General features: G+C 32.0%; 1 protein-coding gene and 1 pseudogene across 3 annotated transcripts in view; one reads left to right on the forward strand and one right to left on the reverse strand.

The window, feature by feature from the left end:
* LOC120331638 (interleukin enhancer-binding factor 2 homolog) overlaps positions 1-15,906 on the forward strand; it is a 158,582-nt pseudogene that overhangs the window by 32,473 nt on the left and 110,203 nt on the right. The gene's annotated exons all lie outside the window — the stretch shown is intronic.
* LOC120330657 (NACHT, LRR and PYD domains-containing protein 4C-like) overlaps positions 1-15,906 on the reverse strand; it is a 55,366-nt gene that overhangs the window by 10,244 nt on the left and 29,216 nt on the right. The window contains exons 5-10 of one of the 2 annotated variants that reach the window (XM_078113460.1): positions 11,969-12,139; positions 9,607-9,777; positions 4,479-4,646; positions 3,629-3,752; positions 3,074-3,149; positions 1,628-1,707 (exon numbers count right to left, since the gene is read on the reverse strand). In XM_078113460.1, the coding sequence (XP_077969586.1) occupies positions 1,628-1,707; positions 3,074-3,149; positions 3,629-3,752; positions 4,479-4,646; positions 9,607-9,777; positions 11,969-12,139 (790 nt within the window). Of the gene's footprint in view, positions 1-1,627; positions 1,711-3,073; positions 3,150-3,628; positions 3,753-4,478; positions 4,647-9,606; positions 9,778-11,968; positions 12,140-15,906 lie in introns of both variants that reach the window. The other variant, XM_078113459.1, reaches the window with a different exon arrangement.

The following is a 15,906-nucleotide window of genomic DNA, read 5'->3' on the forward strand; positions in this document are numbered from 1 at the left end:
TGGCTAGTGTGACGTCACACGAGCGCTCATAACGTTATCAATGCATGTCCTCACTTGGTTTATAGTCACTTTGGTTCTAGCTAAGTTGTTATCGGGTCGGCGTGATGGACTAATTCAAATCAAGTTTTAAACTGTTTGACTATAGCCCCAAAGTTGAACCCTTGGATCACCCTAATGTTGGATATAGCTGGCCGACTGTTCAAAATGATCACCTATGCCTTTTTAATGCTAAAATTGCCACTTTATTGTTAAGAATACAAATATGACCTGAGCGTGCCATGCATTTTAATGCTAAAATGACCAACAGAGAAGCAATTTTGCTACCCTTCTTATTGCAGGGCTATATGTAAACACCCTCTTTTTGGGTGTTAAAAATCATCGTCTCATTTGCTAGGTAGACTTATTAAGCAGGAAATATGGTAGCTGTTTTGTTGTTTAAAGGAAATAAGCAAATCACATCATGAAATTCTATTCATCAAACCAGAGATCAACCTTCAAGGAGCGTATGACCGTTTCTATTGAGCAATTGCTGAAAATCCCAAACGTCAATATGTAAGAAATACAGCACATACAGTAATTAGTGGCTTTGCTTATATTTCAATGTCATGTTGTAGTTGATCATTTTAATCCATGACAAAAACTGGTGTAAATTATTACAATTACAAAAGGTTGGGCAATCTCTCACCGCTACAATATGATTCTGACTGCCAGTGATTGCTCTTATGTATATGTGTGTTATTCACAGAAGTCCACGACAAAAAAATTAAATCTAAATAAACCTGGAAATATACCATTCATAACATTTTCTGACTCCAATGTTACCCCAACCATCCTTTGCCAAGACTTGAAAACGGTATGTTTCACCAGATTAATTATTTGTTATTAAACTATGGAAGATTCATTGACTAGTGTAACCTAGTGGCCGCTTGTACTTTTTACAGGCAGAGAGAAAAACATGATTAGAGAAAAAAACATGCAATTTGCCTTATTGCTTGCATTATTTGCAAACAGATCCACAACAGCAAAAGTATATAAACGATACATAGTTGCAGTCTAGACCCACCAAAATTTTGTGTGACTTGGTCAAAGTTATTCGTTGAATATTTCAATTCTTCATACGAAGTAATTGTTTAGTTTCCATTGAACATGAGTATGATTGTTGAGTTGAAATGTGAAATTTAAATTGCTATACAGTGCCCGATATTGGACATTGAAAGATATTATGTCAGAACAGGATTTGGCATAGAAAAAAACTGAATTTGTGTAAAAGTTTGCATTTCAATCAAAATAATTTCTTTTCATCATTAGAAACCAATGGTGGTTTAGTACTTCATTATAATTACAAGATTTTTTAACTAAATCTGCGAATTTGAAGCTGATGTTGCTCGTAATACAGCGCTCCAGAAGGATGTGTAACAAAATGGAGGTAACTAATTTTGTTCACCAATTTTGCACAAGTTATGTAAGGGGCATGTATATTCACTTGCCTAACACAGACAGTCCCTGAACTCATAATAGAACCAAAATAAGGGAAATCGAAATAAAATTCTGGCCCGACTTTAACATGGTACACATACTACGAGAGGACCTATAATGCTGCCCGATTATAACAATACGACTGACTTACCAGGCTGGGTTAATTTTGCAGCTTGCTCAGTTACCTCTTTATCTGATTGTTCTGCTTCTTTTTCAGTCATCAGGAGTTCACTTCTAAAACAAAATAACAGTGTGAAATTATTCTTTCTTTTTTGTCATCATTATATTTATATAAAGTTGGTTTTGCTATTTATTAATTTCAATAAATTTTCCCATTAAATCAAATTCAAATAATTATGCTTTGCTGGTATAATTTCGTTGAAGCTTTTGACAATTATATACAGAGCAAAAACTAAGACTGAAATTATGGAGAATATTGAATACCAATGGATAACAGGAACCAACACAGAATCTCTACTAGAAAGTGACCAAAATTTATGTTTATTGGGGCATTTGGAACGGATAATTAATATTTCATACAAGATTTTAATAAATCATATCTGCAGACAAAACACTGAAATAAACGTTTGGGCATACGTTTTCGAAAGGGATACGAGCCAAATGGGACTTATTATAAAAGTCCATGAGAAGCTGATCATCGCAAATTGCTCTGTTCAGTCAATAGAGTAGAACTATTTTTACAGCATTTTGTCAATACACTATCACATGCGTCAAATAAAATAAAATTGATTTTGTGTGATTAGCAAGGTGGAGTATAGTGTTTTATTTACTATTGTCAAGTACATTTCGAACCAGACGTTTCGGCCCACACAGATCCGAGTGCCGATATAAGTTTATTAACAGTTTACAAAGCGATAAAGACTCAAACACGGAGATAAAAAATTTTGTTAATTCCTTATTCGGATGAAGTATTTTCCTATTGTATTTAATGGAATTCGAGGCGAAATTGAAATTTCAAACCAAAAAAAAACAACATGTTCTGCCGCAAAAATGGATTTTGAATGAAACGTTTGGGGGAAGAAAACAGAGACATAAAAAACGAATGTATAGATTAAAAATTATAGGGAATTATCTGGTGCCCGATGCATATAGGTCTTATATTAAATTTACATTTTGAAAAATCAGAGATCACAGTTGTTTTGTTTGCGTTGAACTTTTAAGTTTGACTCCAGATCCTTTAATTAAATACAAATATTCAGACAAATGTTAAAATAACAAAATATTCAATCAGGTTGTTGCATTGTTGATAAATGCATTTCGCACTTGCACTCACGCAGGCTTAAATGTCTGAGCCAAATCATCGTTGTGCAGAAATATCTCTAAGCCGTACAAATACCGTACATCAGTTCATACACTACACAGCCATGTCAAAGCAGGCCACTGCTGTGTGTGGGCTAATCATGGAAAATAATCTTTCTGATTCAACATTGCTACTGCCCAATACATTACACACATGCAGGTGGTGGGCATGGGATTCAATCCCCTAATGCTTCAATCAGTAGGCCATTATGCCTTGCCCACTTATAAATTACAAATGTAAGTCATGTTTGAAAGTCACACTACTGTTTTATCTAACCTTGGGCTTTTAGCTTCTTTTGAAATCTCCATATTTTCTTCAGTACTCTCTGAATTACTAATTTGTGATGTGGCCCCTTAGAAACGAAAATATATAACTACTAAAAAGCAATTATTTAGAACCTTAATAACTGTTTTAAGTTATTTAATATTGTCAAACAAATAGTAAATGAATAGCCTGGAAACAACTATATTTACATACTTCAATATTTTTCAAGCAAATATTTTTAGATACTCTAGATTTAGTACAATTTCTGATATCCCAGCAAAGTAAAAATCATTTTTTGAATAAATAGTTATTTTAATTCACTACAATACAGTTTAAATACAAAAACTGTTAAAAAAATCTTATGGTTTAATGTGCTGCAAGATGTGCCAACTCCAGCAGCTAAACAGCAAATTTTATAAACTATAAATTCCAGTCATTTTTGAGATTGAAAATGAGAAAAAAAATAATGAATAAAAATTATATAAGGAATCAGACAGAACTAATGCAACATTGATTGTTACTCATTTATCATTGTATAATTCTATTGGAAAAATATCTAAGATTTACCAAATTCTGATTCTGAAGACAAAGTTGGATTTTGTTTGAGAGTTACATTAATTGCTTTATCTGCAGGTTTTCTTTGACTTTTGAGTGTTTTTCTTCTTCTTCCACCCAGCTTAATCTTTAGTTTCTGTAATGAATAAACTGCTTTATATGTATTTATCACCAAATGGCCATGATAATAAATGGCAGCCGGAATGGTATCTATTAATTACCATGTTAGTAGTCAATGAGATGTTAACATTGAAACCACAAATACTTGCTAAATAATTCTGATGCCTAATCTAAGAAGTTTTCAATTAATTGAAAAACTTTCCAAACTTGCGTACATAATTCCATGGTTGACAACTCACTAAACTAACAGTCCACACTTGATTGATCGCATTTCATAAAAATAATTATTGTGAAATACTAGCAAATCCAATTCACTCCATAATTTTAGATCTTTGCTTGGCGAAACAGAAACACGAATAAATCTTGGTGATAACCTAATTTGATATGCTAAAATTTTTGTAATTAAAAATAAACATACAATTTGGGGATTAAAAATTCACATTGCTTTATATTGTTCTATTTATTGGAAAATAAATGAACCTTATTGGGTGCTCCTGAAGTATTCGTACCAAGATTCAGCACAACCTGAAAATATTATGTGTACCAGGTCAGGGTAGTTCAGGTTGTGCGTCATCTTGGTACAAGCACTTCCAAAGCGCCCCTTATTGTAACAAGTGAATATTAAACATGATGCGTAACACAATCAAATTGACCATGATAATATTTTTTATCACCTTAACAATTCAATCTTTGTTTGTTATATTATTTTATTTGACCTATATTCTATAATTTGTTTTCAAACCTCAGATCCGATTTCATTCAATTGATTCTGTAATATTTTTTCATCTTCAACTGCAATTTTCCATCCATACAACCACAACTTCTTTGTAACATTAGGAAGCAGATTTGCAATTGCAACAATATCTTCATGGTTTGCAATACGCTCTTCCTGCAGATCCAAATGTTCAATCTGTTGGAATAAACAGATAGAATCATCTGACAGGGAGAATAGGGCTTGAATAAAATACTTATTATTTATATTTAATTAATATTAATTATTATTCATGTAATATTAAAATAGAGCCTGTTTGTCAGGGAGTTCAAAATCTGTTGGGGGTTCGGATTCTGTTCAAAAAATTAAAGGGGAAGTTTCAAAATAATTTGTGTTTATAAAAATTGAATGGAGGCAAATTACTTAGATAAAGACCATACCCTTATTCTACCTTGAAATTTGTAAACCTTAAATTTAAGCAAAAAAATAGAATCTCAAAAACAAGACTACCGAACGAAACATTGAAGTGCTCACACAATGAGCAGTGACGAGATCAGAGATTGTTTGATCTTTGGGTAAATAACCTAATAATCAAGCTGGAATTAATTATATTCTTCCTTCACCACAGTGAAATTGGAGCAATGTTATTTGATCAAAGCACAATTCAGCATAGCTGACAATACTTAGCTGCCAACTATTAGGGATTAAAACAAAGCCATGCCAAACTGCCGACATGGGAATGCTTAGAAAACTGCTCGATTTTATATTCTGTGTTGGTGACGATATAAAAGCATTACTGAGCTAAAATACCACGGACCATGGTACTGAAATACTACAATTAGCAGTCATAAATCTACATTATAAATTGTCAACTTATAGTTATTGATTAGAAAAATTCCAATGTCTACGATGAAAAATCTCAACAGTACATACCATTGTAGAACAATAACATATTTATTGAAAAATTTATTGAAAGGAAAACGTTGAGTGCTGCTTTGCGGTAATTCAATAATGGCTAATTGAATGACTCAACAGTGAATATAGTACATTTTCTGACGGAATACAACGTGTGCCTATGCACACACAATTTCGGTATTTTACAATGTCTAGAATAGCTTTTTGGTCTTAACACTCCGATATTTTCAATCAAAAATTTGAGTTGCAGATTCACTCTTTTAATTATATTAGGAGCCTGATCGCACTTGAATACATGTGAGATGAGGAAAATTAGTAAAAATATAGTTTACCAACATAATATCGGTTTTCGAATGACCATGAAACAATTGACGATTGAACAAAATTAGCCCTGTGAAATCTGTATTATGCGAGAATATACGGTAGTGACTTTTCAGTCCTACCAAGAATTTCAAATGTCGGTTTCAAACTCTGGGTGCACCAGCATTTGTGATGCTATTATGAGTGAAAAATTGCAATATGCCATCCCACGAGTGCACATAGATAAAAAATTCCATATCAAATTAAATGCGGTCGTGAAGATATAAAATTTGTATTGTTCGAAATAAATAGAATTTGGGATTTGTTAATATTTCTCATTATTTCTTTTTTGAAATCTGTTCCATAATTTCGATTTGATTTTCTTGTTCTTACTCATGAACACTTTTACCAAAAAGCAACTTTTTAGGATGATAGGACAACACGAGAATCTTAGGTTTGCATGCATGAGTGTGATGACATAGCAGTTAAGCATTAGACTTGAATATGTTTGCATCACAGGGTACACACCTCGGATTCAATGTGTAATAAATTGAGTGGGTAAAGCCGGAGAAAAAAATTTAAGGTCTTCAAAAATAGTAACCCTAACAGATATCAGTGGATGCTTATCCGTACCTTGCTCAGAGTGAAAAGTGTGAATAAGTATCAAATAAAAAATTTTGTTGAAAAATATATTCAATGAATGCTCAGTAAAAAAAGAATACTTAGCTTATTTGTTTTATAATTTCAAGCAAAAGTAACTGAGCTTGGAAGTTTAACCGAAATAAATAACCAAATTGTTCATAGGATCCAAGTTTATCATTAAATATTTCAAACAAATTTTTACACAAACAAGTTGGCCTGAAATCTATTATTAAAACACCCATGTTTGTGTTGCCATGCAGCCACAACTCCTTGATCTGTAAGAAAATTTAGGATTGGTTCATTTGGGAATCAAAAATAGGATTATGATTGTTTTTTAATTGAAAAAAAGGTTTTCCCGGATACTCCTAAATTTTGATGTCAAATATGCAAGAAATATTTCATAGACATTTCTGTTGAATTTAAAAACAATACAAACTAAACAAACTTTTCCAAAACACACAGACATTTCTGACTTCACAAGAATGGACACTTGAGCAATTATGACATCACTAAGATAAAATGTAAATTGAAATATTTACTTAAACAACATATTTCAATATATATTTACTTTGATATTAACAGGGCCTATTTCAAGTTATTATCACTATAAGCTCACTATAAATTATCACTATAAGATTTGAGTAACAATAAGTACTTCATCCAAAAATTGCTTATCGATTTAAAACTAGAATTAGTTTTGAACTTGACTTGAGTCAAGTCTCATATTAACACTATACTAGAATAAAGCTATAAAATTATAGATATTTTCACACAGATTTTCAGAAAACCAAATCCACTCAAACTTGTAGGTATAAATTTCAAAAATTAAATTTTTTTTAACCTGTTGCCTTTGCTCAATTTTTTGAATTCTAAAATCTGGGAGATTCTACGTTATTGTATATACAATACAATATACATAGATATAAAATCACTATTGAGTGGAATTGCAAGCCCCTACTATGGTTTATTGTTCAGAATATTTTTTCGATTTTTCATTTCGACCCCAATATAAAAAAAATCACCATTGGATGAAATTGCAATGCTGCAAGCCATGTCAATTGATCAAGCATATTCATCATGCTCAGCGTTTTTCTTTTGTAGTTTTGAACCCTCAACACTCGATTAGGCTCAGGGGGCGCAGCCAGGCTTTTTAAGGGGTGAGGAGTACGGGAAATTAAAACAGTGTGCCAAAAGTGCAATTCATGACGGCATTGGCTTCTAAAGAATTAAAAATAGTGAGACATTCATAGTGGAACGCTAATGAATAAATTCCAGGGTTATGTGTGTGTTTATCTTTATACACATTTAAATAATTAGTGATTCAAAAGTTTTGTAACACACAAATATATTTCTGTTATGTTTCATTGGACCAAGGTCAGACTTCTGCAGAAATACATAATTCAACCATAACTTCATTCGTTTTATATAGTATCATTTCAACAAATATGAGTTGCCACTTGCGTAAAGCTTTGTTCAAAGTAGAGATAAGAAAGCACAATATGAAGAAATTATTATTGATAAGGTCAAAAATGTCATTAACTCAAATTCGTGTTTCGACCATTTGAATGATTTCGGTTTGAAACCTTGATGCTTTCAACCACTTAGTGTGTGACAAATGTTTTAGCCAAAGCTGAACCATAAATATTTAGATCATTCTAAAATAAAGTAGTATCTCACTAAATTGCAGTTGACATTTGCTTGGAGCCTTGTTCAAACTAAAGACATGAAAACACATCTTGAAGACTTTGATATATAAATCTGCATTGAGTTTTCGTGTAATACGTAGTCATTAAATCTTCACCAAGTTATGTTCCAAATATATCAAGTATGTTTGTGCCACAGTCCAAAGATTTCAAGTTTAAATCCTATGTCCTCGTAAATTAATGAGTGTGTAATAAATTCGGTAGAAAATTCCAAACTGGAAAATTCTGATATAATCTAATAAATAATTTCTACAGTAATTCACTTAAAAATTTACTAAAATACTAATATTGATAAAAATTTGCTCAAATACTATAGTCAACTACTATATTTACTTTTGCACTTATTGTAATGTTAAATGACAAGAGTAGAATATTTTTAGTTTATAATGAGAAGCGCAGGTTCGAATGATTCTTTCAGCTGTTTTATAGGACAAATACAGAATTTTCAAATAAATAGAAAATTTTTAAATCTAAATTGTATTCATAATTTGTTAATTCAATCATTGGTTATGCAAGATATTGTCATTATTGTAACTAACTGTTAAATATATTAATTGTGTTAAACTGTTAAATATATTAAATAATTATTTCCTAAATATATTAATTAATTATTAATTCAGTTAACCCATTAATTCCAGCAAGCTTTGTTTAAAATATTTTTAAATAAACTTGCAAAACTCAGTAAGTAACAGAATACTACAGCAACGGCCAGATTTACCATTATGCAAGGTAGGCTAAACCCAGGCCTCAAGCCAAACCTCGGCAAATAAATTTGAACAAAAATTCATCAAATCAAAGTTCTACCCCTCCAATTTTGCATATATAGCAGGGGCCACCAACCTTTATAAAGCAGCGGGCTACTTTCTGCGTACCGACTAAGCTAAGAGCGCTCTTCTGAATAGCCAATTTGATATTAATGGTATTTAGCCAAGATGATACTGATAATGTTAATTATTCATGAAACTATCAAAAGTAGTTGTGCTATCAAATGTTATATTTTACCAACACATCTAACAAATCGTGAATATCATATTTTCAACCAAGACCAAATCTGGTGTATTCCTCATCAGTACGTGGGACACCTGGTATTGCATGTTCTCCACCCTTATGTTGTATCTAGTTTGCAACTTGACACCGAAACTCTGAGTGTCTTGTTCATACACCACGACACTTTCTGTGTCAAATAGAGCCCTAAAGTGTGACAGACTCTGATTGGCTATGAGGTGGAGGTCATTTGGCAGTGTTACAATTTTAAGCTCCGTCTGTCCCACGTCAAGGCTGAACGTTGCTCAACAATTCTTGACATGTCCAAGTTCCATTAAAAAAGGTTAGAAATGAACGACATGCATGGCTCCAGCTGACCTACTGTGCGTGATGTCATAATTGGAATGACATGTGACATTGCCGATGTCACCTATAGAAGAGGCTGACCGTTCCAACAATTAATATATTGTCAGTTAAGTCAGTTAAGAATCCTTCATTTTATTCAACTTTCCATGATAGTTTACTCAACGAAATACAAGTAACAATACCTTACAGATATTGCTATATATTAGAGCTAAAGAAAAAGCTACTATAAGTAGATCATTGTGCATTACCTCTGTGTTATTTCCCAATGAGAATTTGAAGGCTTGTAGTTGATCTGATGACAGCTTACATCTGTTAAGGTCCAAATGTTCAACACAGGATTGATTGGAAAGTACTTGTCCAACTGATGATAAACCTTCAACTCCCATGCTTGTGTTGCCTCCAAGCCACAACCGCTTGATCTATAATGAAACATAAAATGAATTTAGATCATGATAAAATTGTTGAAAAATAATCTCGTTGGTCAAAATGTAAAAATCTTTTAAAAATAAAAGCCACTGCTCAAAACTTTAAATCTTGGACAAAGAAAGATAAAATATTTCAAAATTGAATTAAAATAGCAAAATCAGCAACAGATCATGCATTGACATCTCAGGTGGGAACAGCACTGGGACCCGGGCTGTCAGATTTTCACATGTGTTGGAAACAATGATGAATTTAAAATTATAGTTTTTTAGTGCTTCATGAGTGCTAACAGTCTCCTGAAAGGGTCACATCCACAAGAAATAAATGATTGAGAACAACTGTTCTATATATAGAAGTATCCCACTAAATCACAGTTGTCACTTGCCTGGAACCTTGCGCAAACTAGAGACACGAAAACACATCCTAAGGAATTTATTATATAAATTTAATCGGTATGATGTTTCGCATATCTATGTATTCAATAATTCTTCCCCAAATTATATTTAACACAAAACAATTTTGTTTGAGCCATAGTCCAAACTAATATATGATATATATATAAATTGAGTTACAGTATATAGCTAAATTCTAATATATAGTAGTAGCTTACTAAATATTAGTTGCTGCTAGCCTTGAGCCTTATAAAAAGTAAAGTTGTGGAAACTCATTTTGCAGGATTTAAAATTAAAATTAACCTGTATATTGTTTCATCATATTATGTTTAAGCTATATCAAACTGAATTAGTTATAAAAGCAAAAATACTATACACTATTCGGCATATTCTAGAATCAAATTATTGTGTTTATTTGAAGCATCTTTATGTCTCTCACAAAACAGAAAAACCTAATATTAATGAAAATTTACTCAAATAATTAGGTATTATATCTACTTTTTCACTTATTATAATGTTGAATGACCAGAGCGGGATATTTTCATTTTATAATGAAGAGAGCAGGTTTGAATGATTTATTCAGCTGTTTTATAAGACAAATACAAAATTGTTAAAAACAAATAGAAAAATTTTCAAATCCGAACTGTATTCAGAATTTGTTCAAACATTGTCGAAGCAAGATGTTGTCTTTACTCTCAACTGTTAAGTATATTGATATTAATTGTGGCTTATGAATTATTTTTTCATGGCCATCAGTTGAAGTAAATTTGCTCAGTCTCAATCCAGCTGAATTGCAATGTTTAGTTTCATTAAACAGCCGTAAATATCTATTTCAATTTTTAACTTCTCAACTATATATAGAATTTAATAAAGTTCACATTAAATTGTAAAATATGTTCAAAAGTTTCATTTACACAAATTCATTTGATATACAATAACAGCATTTATTTGTTTGTTTTCTGAAAAATTCTATTATTTTATTTCCTTGATAATTGTCTTCATTATGATCATGACGGACGGACCTTGTGTATCAGTGACTAGTTATGCAGAGCCTCGTTCAGAGCGATAACGAAAGAATCAAAACTTTCAGTTAATCCATAAGAATTCCATAAAGCTTTGTTTAAAACATTTTTAAATAAACTTGCAAAGCTCGATTAGGAATATTCTCTCTGTAAAGCATTTTTATCAAATTGACTGCTTCAATGAGCCTTGCACAGAGAGAAAATTAATAAATCGAAAATCTACAGTTTTTTCATTGAAATTCTATAAAGCTTCATTTAAATATTACTTATACAAGGTTCTGATATCTCAAACTAAATTTAATAAAATTGGGGATTGTGGCTTTGTATTACTCTAATTGTCAATGAGTAACAGAATACTACAGCTAAGGTCAGATTTAGAATTATGCAAAGTAGGCTAAGCCTAGGGCAGGGGTGGGCAACCCCTGGCACGCGAGCCCATTTATTTGGCACGCGGGCGAGGCTTCAGAAACGAAATCGTTTCGAAAAAAAGTTTCAAGACTCTGAATTATCTGTTGAAACTCTGCGTCCGTTTAATCATTATTGTTTGTTAGCAATCCGTTATTTATTTCAACACTTTTTGTTTTGGTGTTTCATGACATATGGCTTCAAAGAAATATATTCTGATGTCACAACTGAGTGAGCTCTCGACAATTTTGGTCGGCACGCGGAAGAATTTTGTCATTAAATTTAGTCGATTTCGGCACGCGAGCCGGAAAAGGTTGCCCACCAATTAGCTAAAGGAAAGTAAATATAAGTAGATCATTGTGTCACACCTCTGTGTTAATTCCCAACGATAATTTGAAAGCTTGTAATTGATCCGATGACAGGTTACAGTTGTCAAGTAACAACCTTTCAACACAGGATTGATTGGAAAGTATTTGTCCAACTGATGATAAACCTTCAACTCCCATGTTTTCGTTTCCATCCAGCTGCAAATTCCTGATCTATAATAAACAAGAACAATTTTAAATCACAATAAGATTGTTATGTAGTGTGTACCAAGATGTCGCACAACCTGAACCCTAACCCAGTACACATACTGTGTTCAGGTTGTGCGCCATCTTGGTGCACATACTTCTGGAGCTCCAAAAAATCATTTAAAAAATATCCACTTCTCAAAACCCTAAATCTTTGAGAAAGAAAAATAAAATATTTCAAGGTTAAATTAAAATAGCAAAATCAGCAACAGATCATGCATTGGCATCGTAGATGAAACAGCACTGTGACCTGGGCTTTCACATTTTTTCATATGTTTTGTCATATGAACAGAGCTGAATTTAAAATGGCAGTTTTCAGTTTTTGAAATCCTAAGATATAGAATTGCTAAAATCAATAAGGTCATTAATTAAAATTAGTGTTATGACCATTCCACTGTCTAAATGTTGTAGAGTTTGAACTTTGGGGCCACAATACTGAGCGTGAACTAATTTTACTAATCCCTTCACAAGGAAAACTCCCTATTATTTTTAGTTTCATATCTTGATAAGCTTATTTCACAGAGTGTTTTCACTCTTTGTTGAGCATGAATTATTTGAACTCTGAACATAATGGGATTTAAGATCTACCAATCAAAATAACGCTATAGATACCACTGGGATGGTAACAGTCTTCGGAAGGGGGCCACACTCACAAGCAATAAATGATTGGGAACAACTGTTCTATATATAGTAGTATCTCAATAAATCACAGTTGCCACTTGCCTGGAACCATGTTCAGACTAGAGACACGAAAACACATCCTAAGGAATTCCTTGTATAAATTTAATCGGTATGATGTTTTGCATATCTATGTATGCAATAATTCTTCCCCAAATTATATTTAACACAAAACAATTTTGTTTGAGCCATAGTCCAAACTAATATATATTATATATAGTAATTTGAGTTATATAGCTAAATTCTAATATATAGTAGTAGCTCACTAAATATCAGCTGCTGCTAGCCTTGAGCCTTATAAAAAGTAAAGTTGTGGAAACACATCTTGCAGGATTTAATATTTAAAATTAACCTGTATATTGTTTCATCATATTATGTTTAAGTTATATCAAACAGAAATAATAATAAAAGCAAAAATTTTATACACTATTTGGCATATTTTAGAATCAAATTATTGTGTTTATTCGAAGCATCTTTAAGTCTCTCATAAAACAGAAAAACCGAATATTAATGAACGAATGACCAGAGTGGGATGTTCAAGATGGAATGAGGAGAGCAGGTTTAAATAATTTAAGAAGCTGTTTTAAAAGACAAATACAAAATTGTCAAAACCAAATAGAAAAATTTTCAAATCCAAACTGTATTCAGGATTTGTTAATTCAAACATCTTCGGTACATCTTCGGTGCAAGATGTCTTTATTGTAGTCAACTGTTAGGTATACTAATATTAATCGTGGCTTATGAATTATTATTTCATGGATAATTGATAACCAATATTTATAATTTTTTTACTTGAAAAAAATTTGCTCACTTTCAATTCAGATGAATTGCAATGTTTAGTTTCATTAATATTTTTCCATTTCCAACAGTTTTTCCATTAAAATTTTATAAAGCCTCATTTAAATATTACTCATCCAACGTTCTAATAGCTCAAATAAAGGTTAAAAAGATTTTAGCTTTGTATTACCTTTTTTGTCAGTGACTAACAGAATACTACCGCAACAGCCATTTAGCATTATGCAAAGTGGGCTAAATCCTAGGGGCCTCAAGCCAAAACTCAACTCTCAAGCCAAACCTTGACATTTAAATTTGAACTATTAATCAGTTTTATTCAAATCAGAATTCTACCCCTTCATTTTGACGACAATATATAGTAAACTAATTAAAATTATTTTTTACTCAATATTGCTTTGATTTATTTACTAAGAAAAGTATCAATATATAGCTAAACTAAATTTTCTAAAAATTATAAAATTTTTACTATCTCAGAACTTTTTTACTGTAAACCAAACATTTCAAAACATGCAGCGATAATTTTTTCAATGTTTTTTCCGAATCATCAATTAGGCCATTCCCAGTCAAACACATATACTTCTCACGGTTGTAAACAGGTTTTCTGGTGCAATATCACAGCCCAAGTTTCATATAACATTTTTAAAATAAACCCGCTATCCCATATACTTGAGAAATTAGAGCATGTTTCTTGCCTGCAACTAAAATGTCATATTCTGCACAATTCAAAAGTTTCTGTATGACGAAATGCACATTACACATAAAATGGCTTATGATGACATCACAATGGATTACATGACACCTTTATGATATCATAGTTAAAAAAGACCTCATATATAGCATAGCTTAGGGCTGGCTCTCATTGTCTGAACTCGTCCTGACTACAACAAGCATTGATGTATAAAAGGCAATAAGAAAAACTCAATATTTCGAAGATTGAAATAAAAGGAATATGAAAAAAAAGTTTAGATCATTCTCAGATGAGTCATTTTTCAAAAAATTTTCAACTAATCGACTCACCAAGTGTTTGAGCCTAGCAGTGTTCAATCTAAGGCAGTGGTCAGTGAAAAATTTTACAAACTTCGCGCTCCCACCTTTTGCTTTGAAAAATGCTTTTGTGATGGCAGGTTGCTTTATATCAAGATGGAGCTGTAAGAGTGTTGGTCTCATATGTCATTGCTCAGATTGTTTAGGCATAAATTGCATTCGAGTACTACTTCGTCATTTACTGTCGTATGTATAAAACCATACGCGAATACTGGTCATCATACATTTTCCTTTTTCCACTCGGCAATACCTGGTCAAACTAAGTTTTAAGTGAAACTAAACCCGTAATAAACGTATGATTTTTGCGCTCCAATGTACTTTCTGCCTAAACGTGAGACACTTAAAGCTTCAATCAATTGTTTACTTCATCACTATTGATTACCAAATTATTTACTGTATGTTTAAAATACACAACAATTACATCCTCATTGGTTCGCCTAACGTCTCCAAAATTCACTACCAATACCTTTGGACAACCACCAGGTCAAAAATACAGTTTATAAAATGGAGAAGTGCAAATGAATCCATGCACATTTTCAGCATAAAAAAGCCATTTATTTTTTGATAGTAATTATGCATGTGGACTTTTCCCCGGCCCTTGACTGCTGAAAAATAAAGTTGCTAATGACGTTTGCGATTGCATTTTGTTTGCATCTCGGATTGTATTCACCAGCTAGACATCTAATTTAGACTGTTAAAATCTTTATTTTGCTGTTTATTCTCCCTGAATCAGAAATCCCATGAACTTTTTGTTCCTGTGGCACACCTGTAGTGTTCTAAAACTACAGACTTGAAATAATTTTTTTTCTGTAGGATTATATCGCAGACTTACGAATCACTCAAAGGGTGATTTTTTAAACTTAATTGAGAGTAAGAGTTGCAAGGACAGCTAATATTGGTCAAATTCGCAAGAATACAAATCAAAATAAAATGTAATCGTGCAATTTGCCACACCTTTTTTATGTGGTTGAATATGGTTCACATGAATTAATATACAAATATACTGGTAGGTATTAGAATACTCTAGGCTCAAATATTAGAATTTGTAAAGGCATAATGGATATTCGATTGTTGTTGTTGCTTCAGTTGCCTGTATTGCCGATGCCTTTTATTACTCTCAGAAAATATACACAATTATCTGATTACAAGTAGTATTTTTGTCACAAGACTTGACTATTATCGTATATCATGGTACCAATGATAGAAAGCGTCAGACA

This window comes from Styela clava, chromosome 6 (assembly GCF_964204865.1).
Source record: "Styela clava chromosome 6, kaStyClav1.hap1.2, whole genome shotgun sequence".
NCBI classification, from domain to species: Eukaryota; Metazoa; Chordata; class Ascidiacea; order Stolidobranchia; family Styelidae; genus Styela; species Styela clava.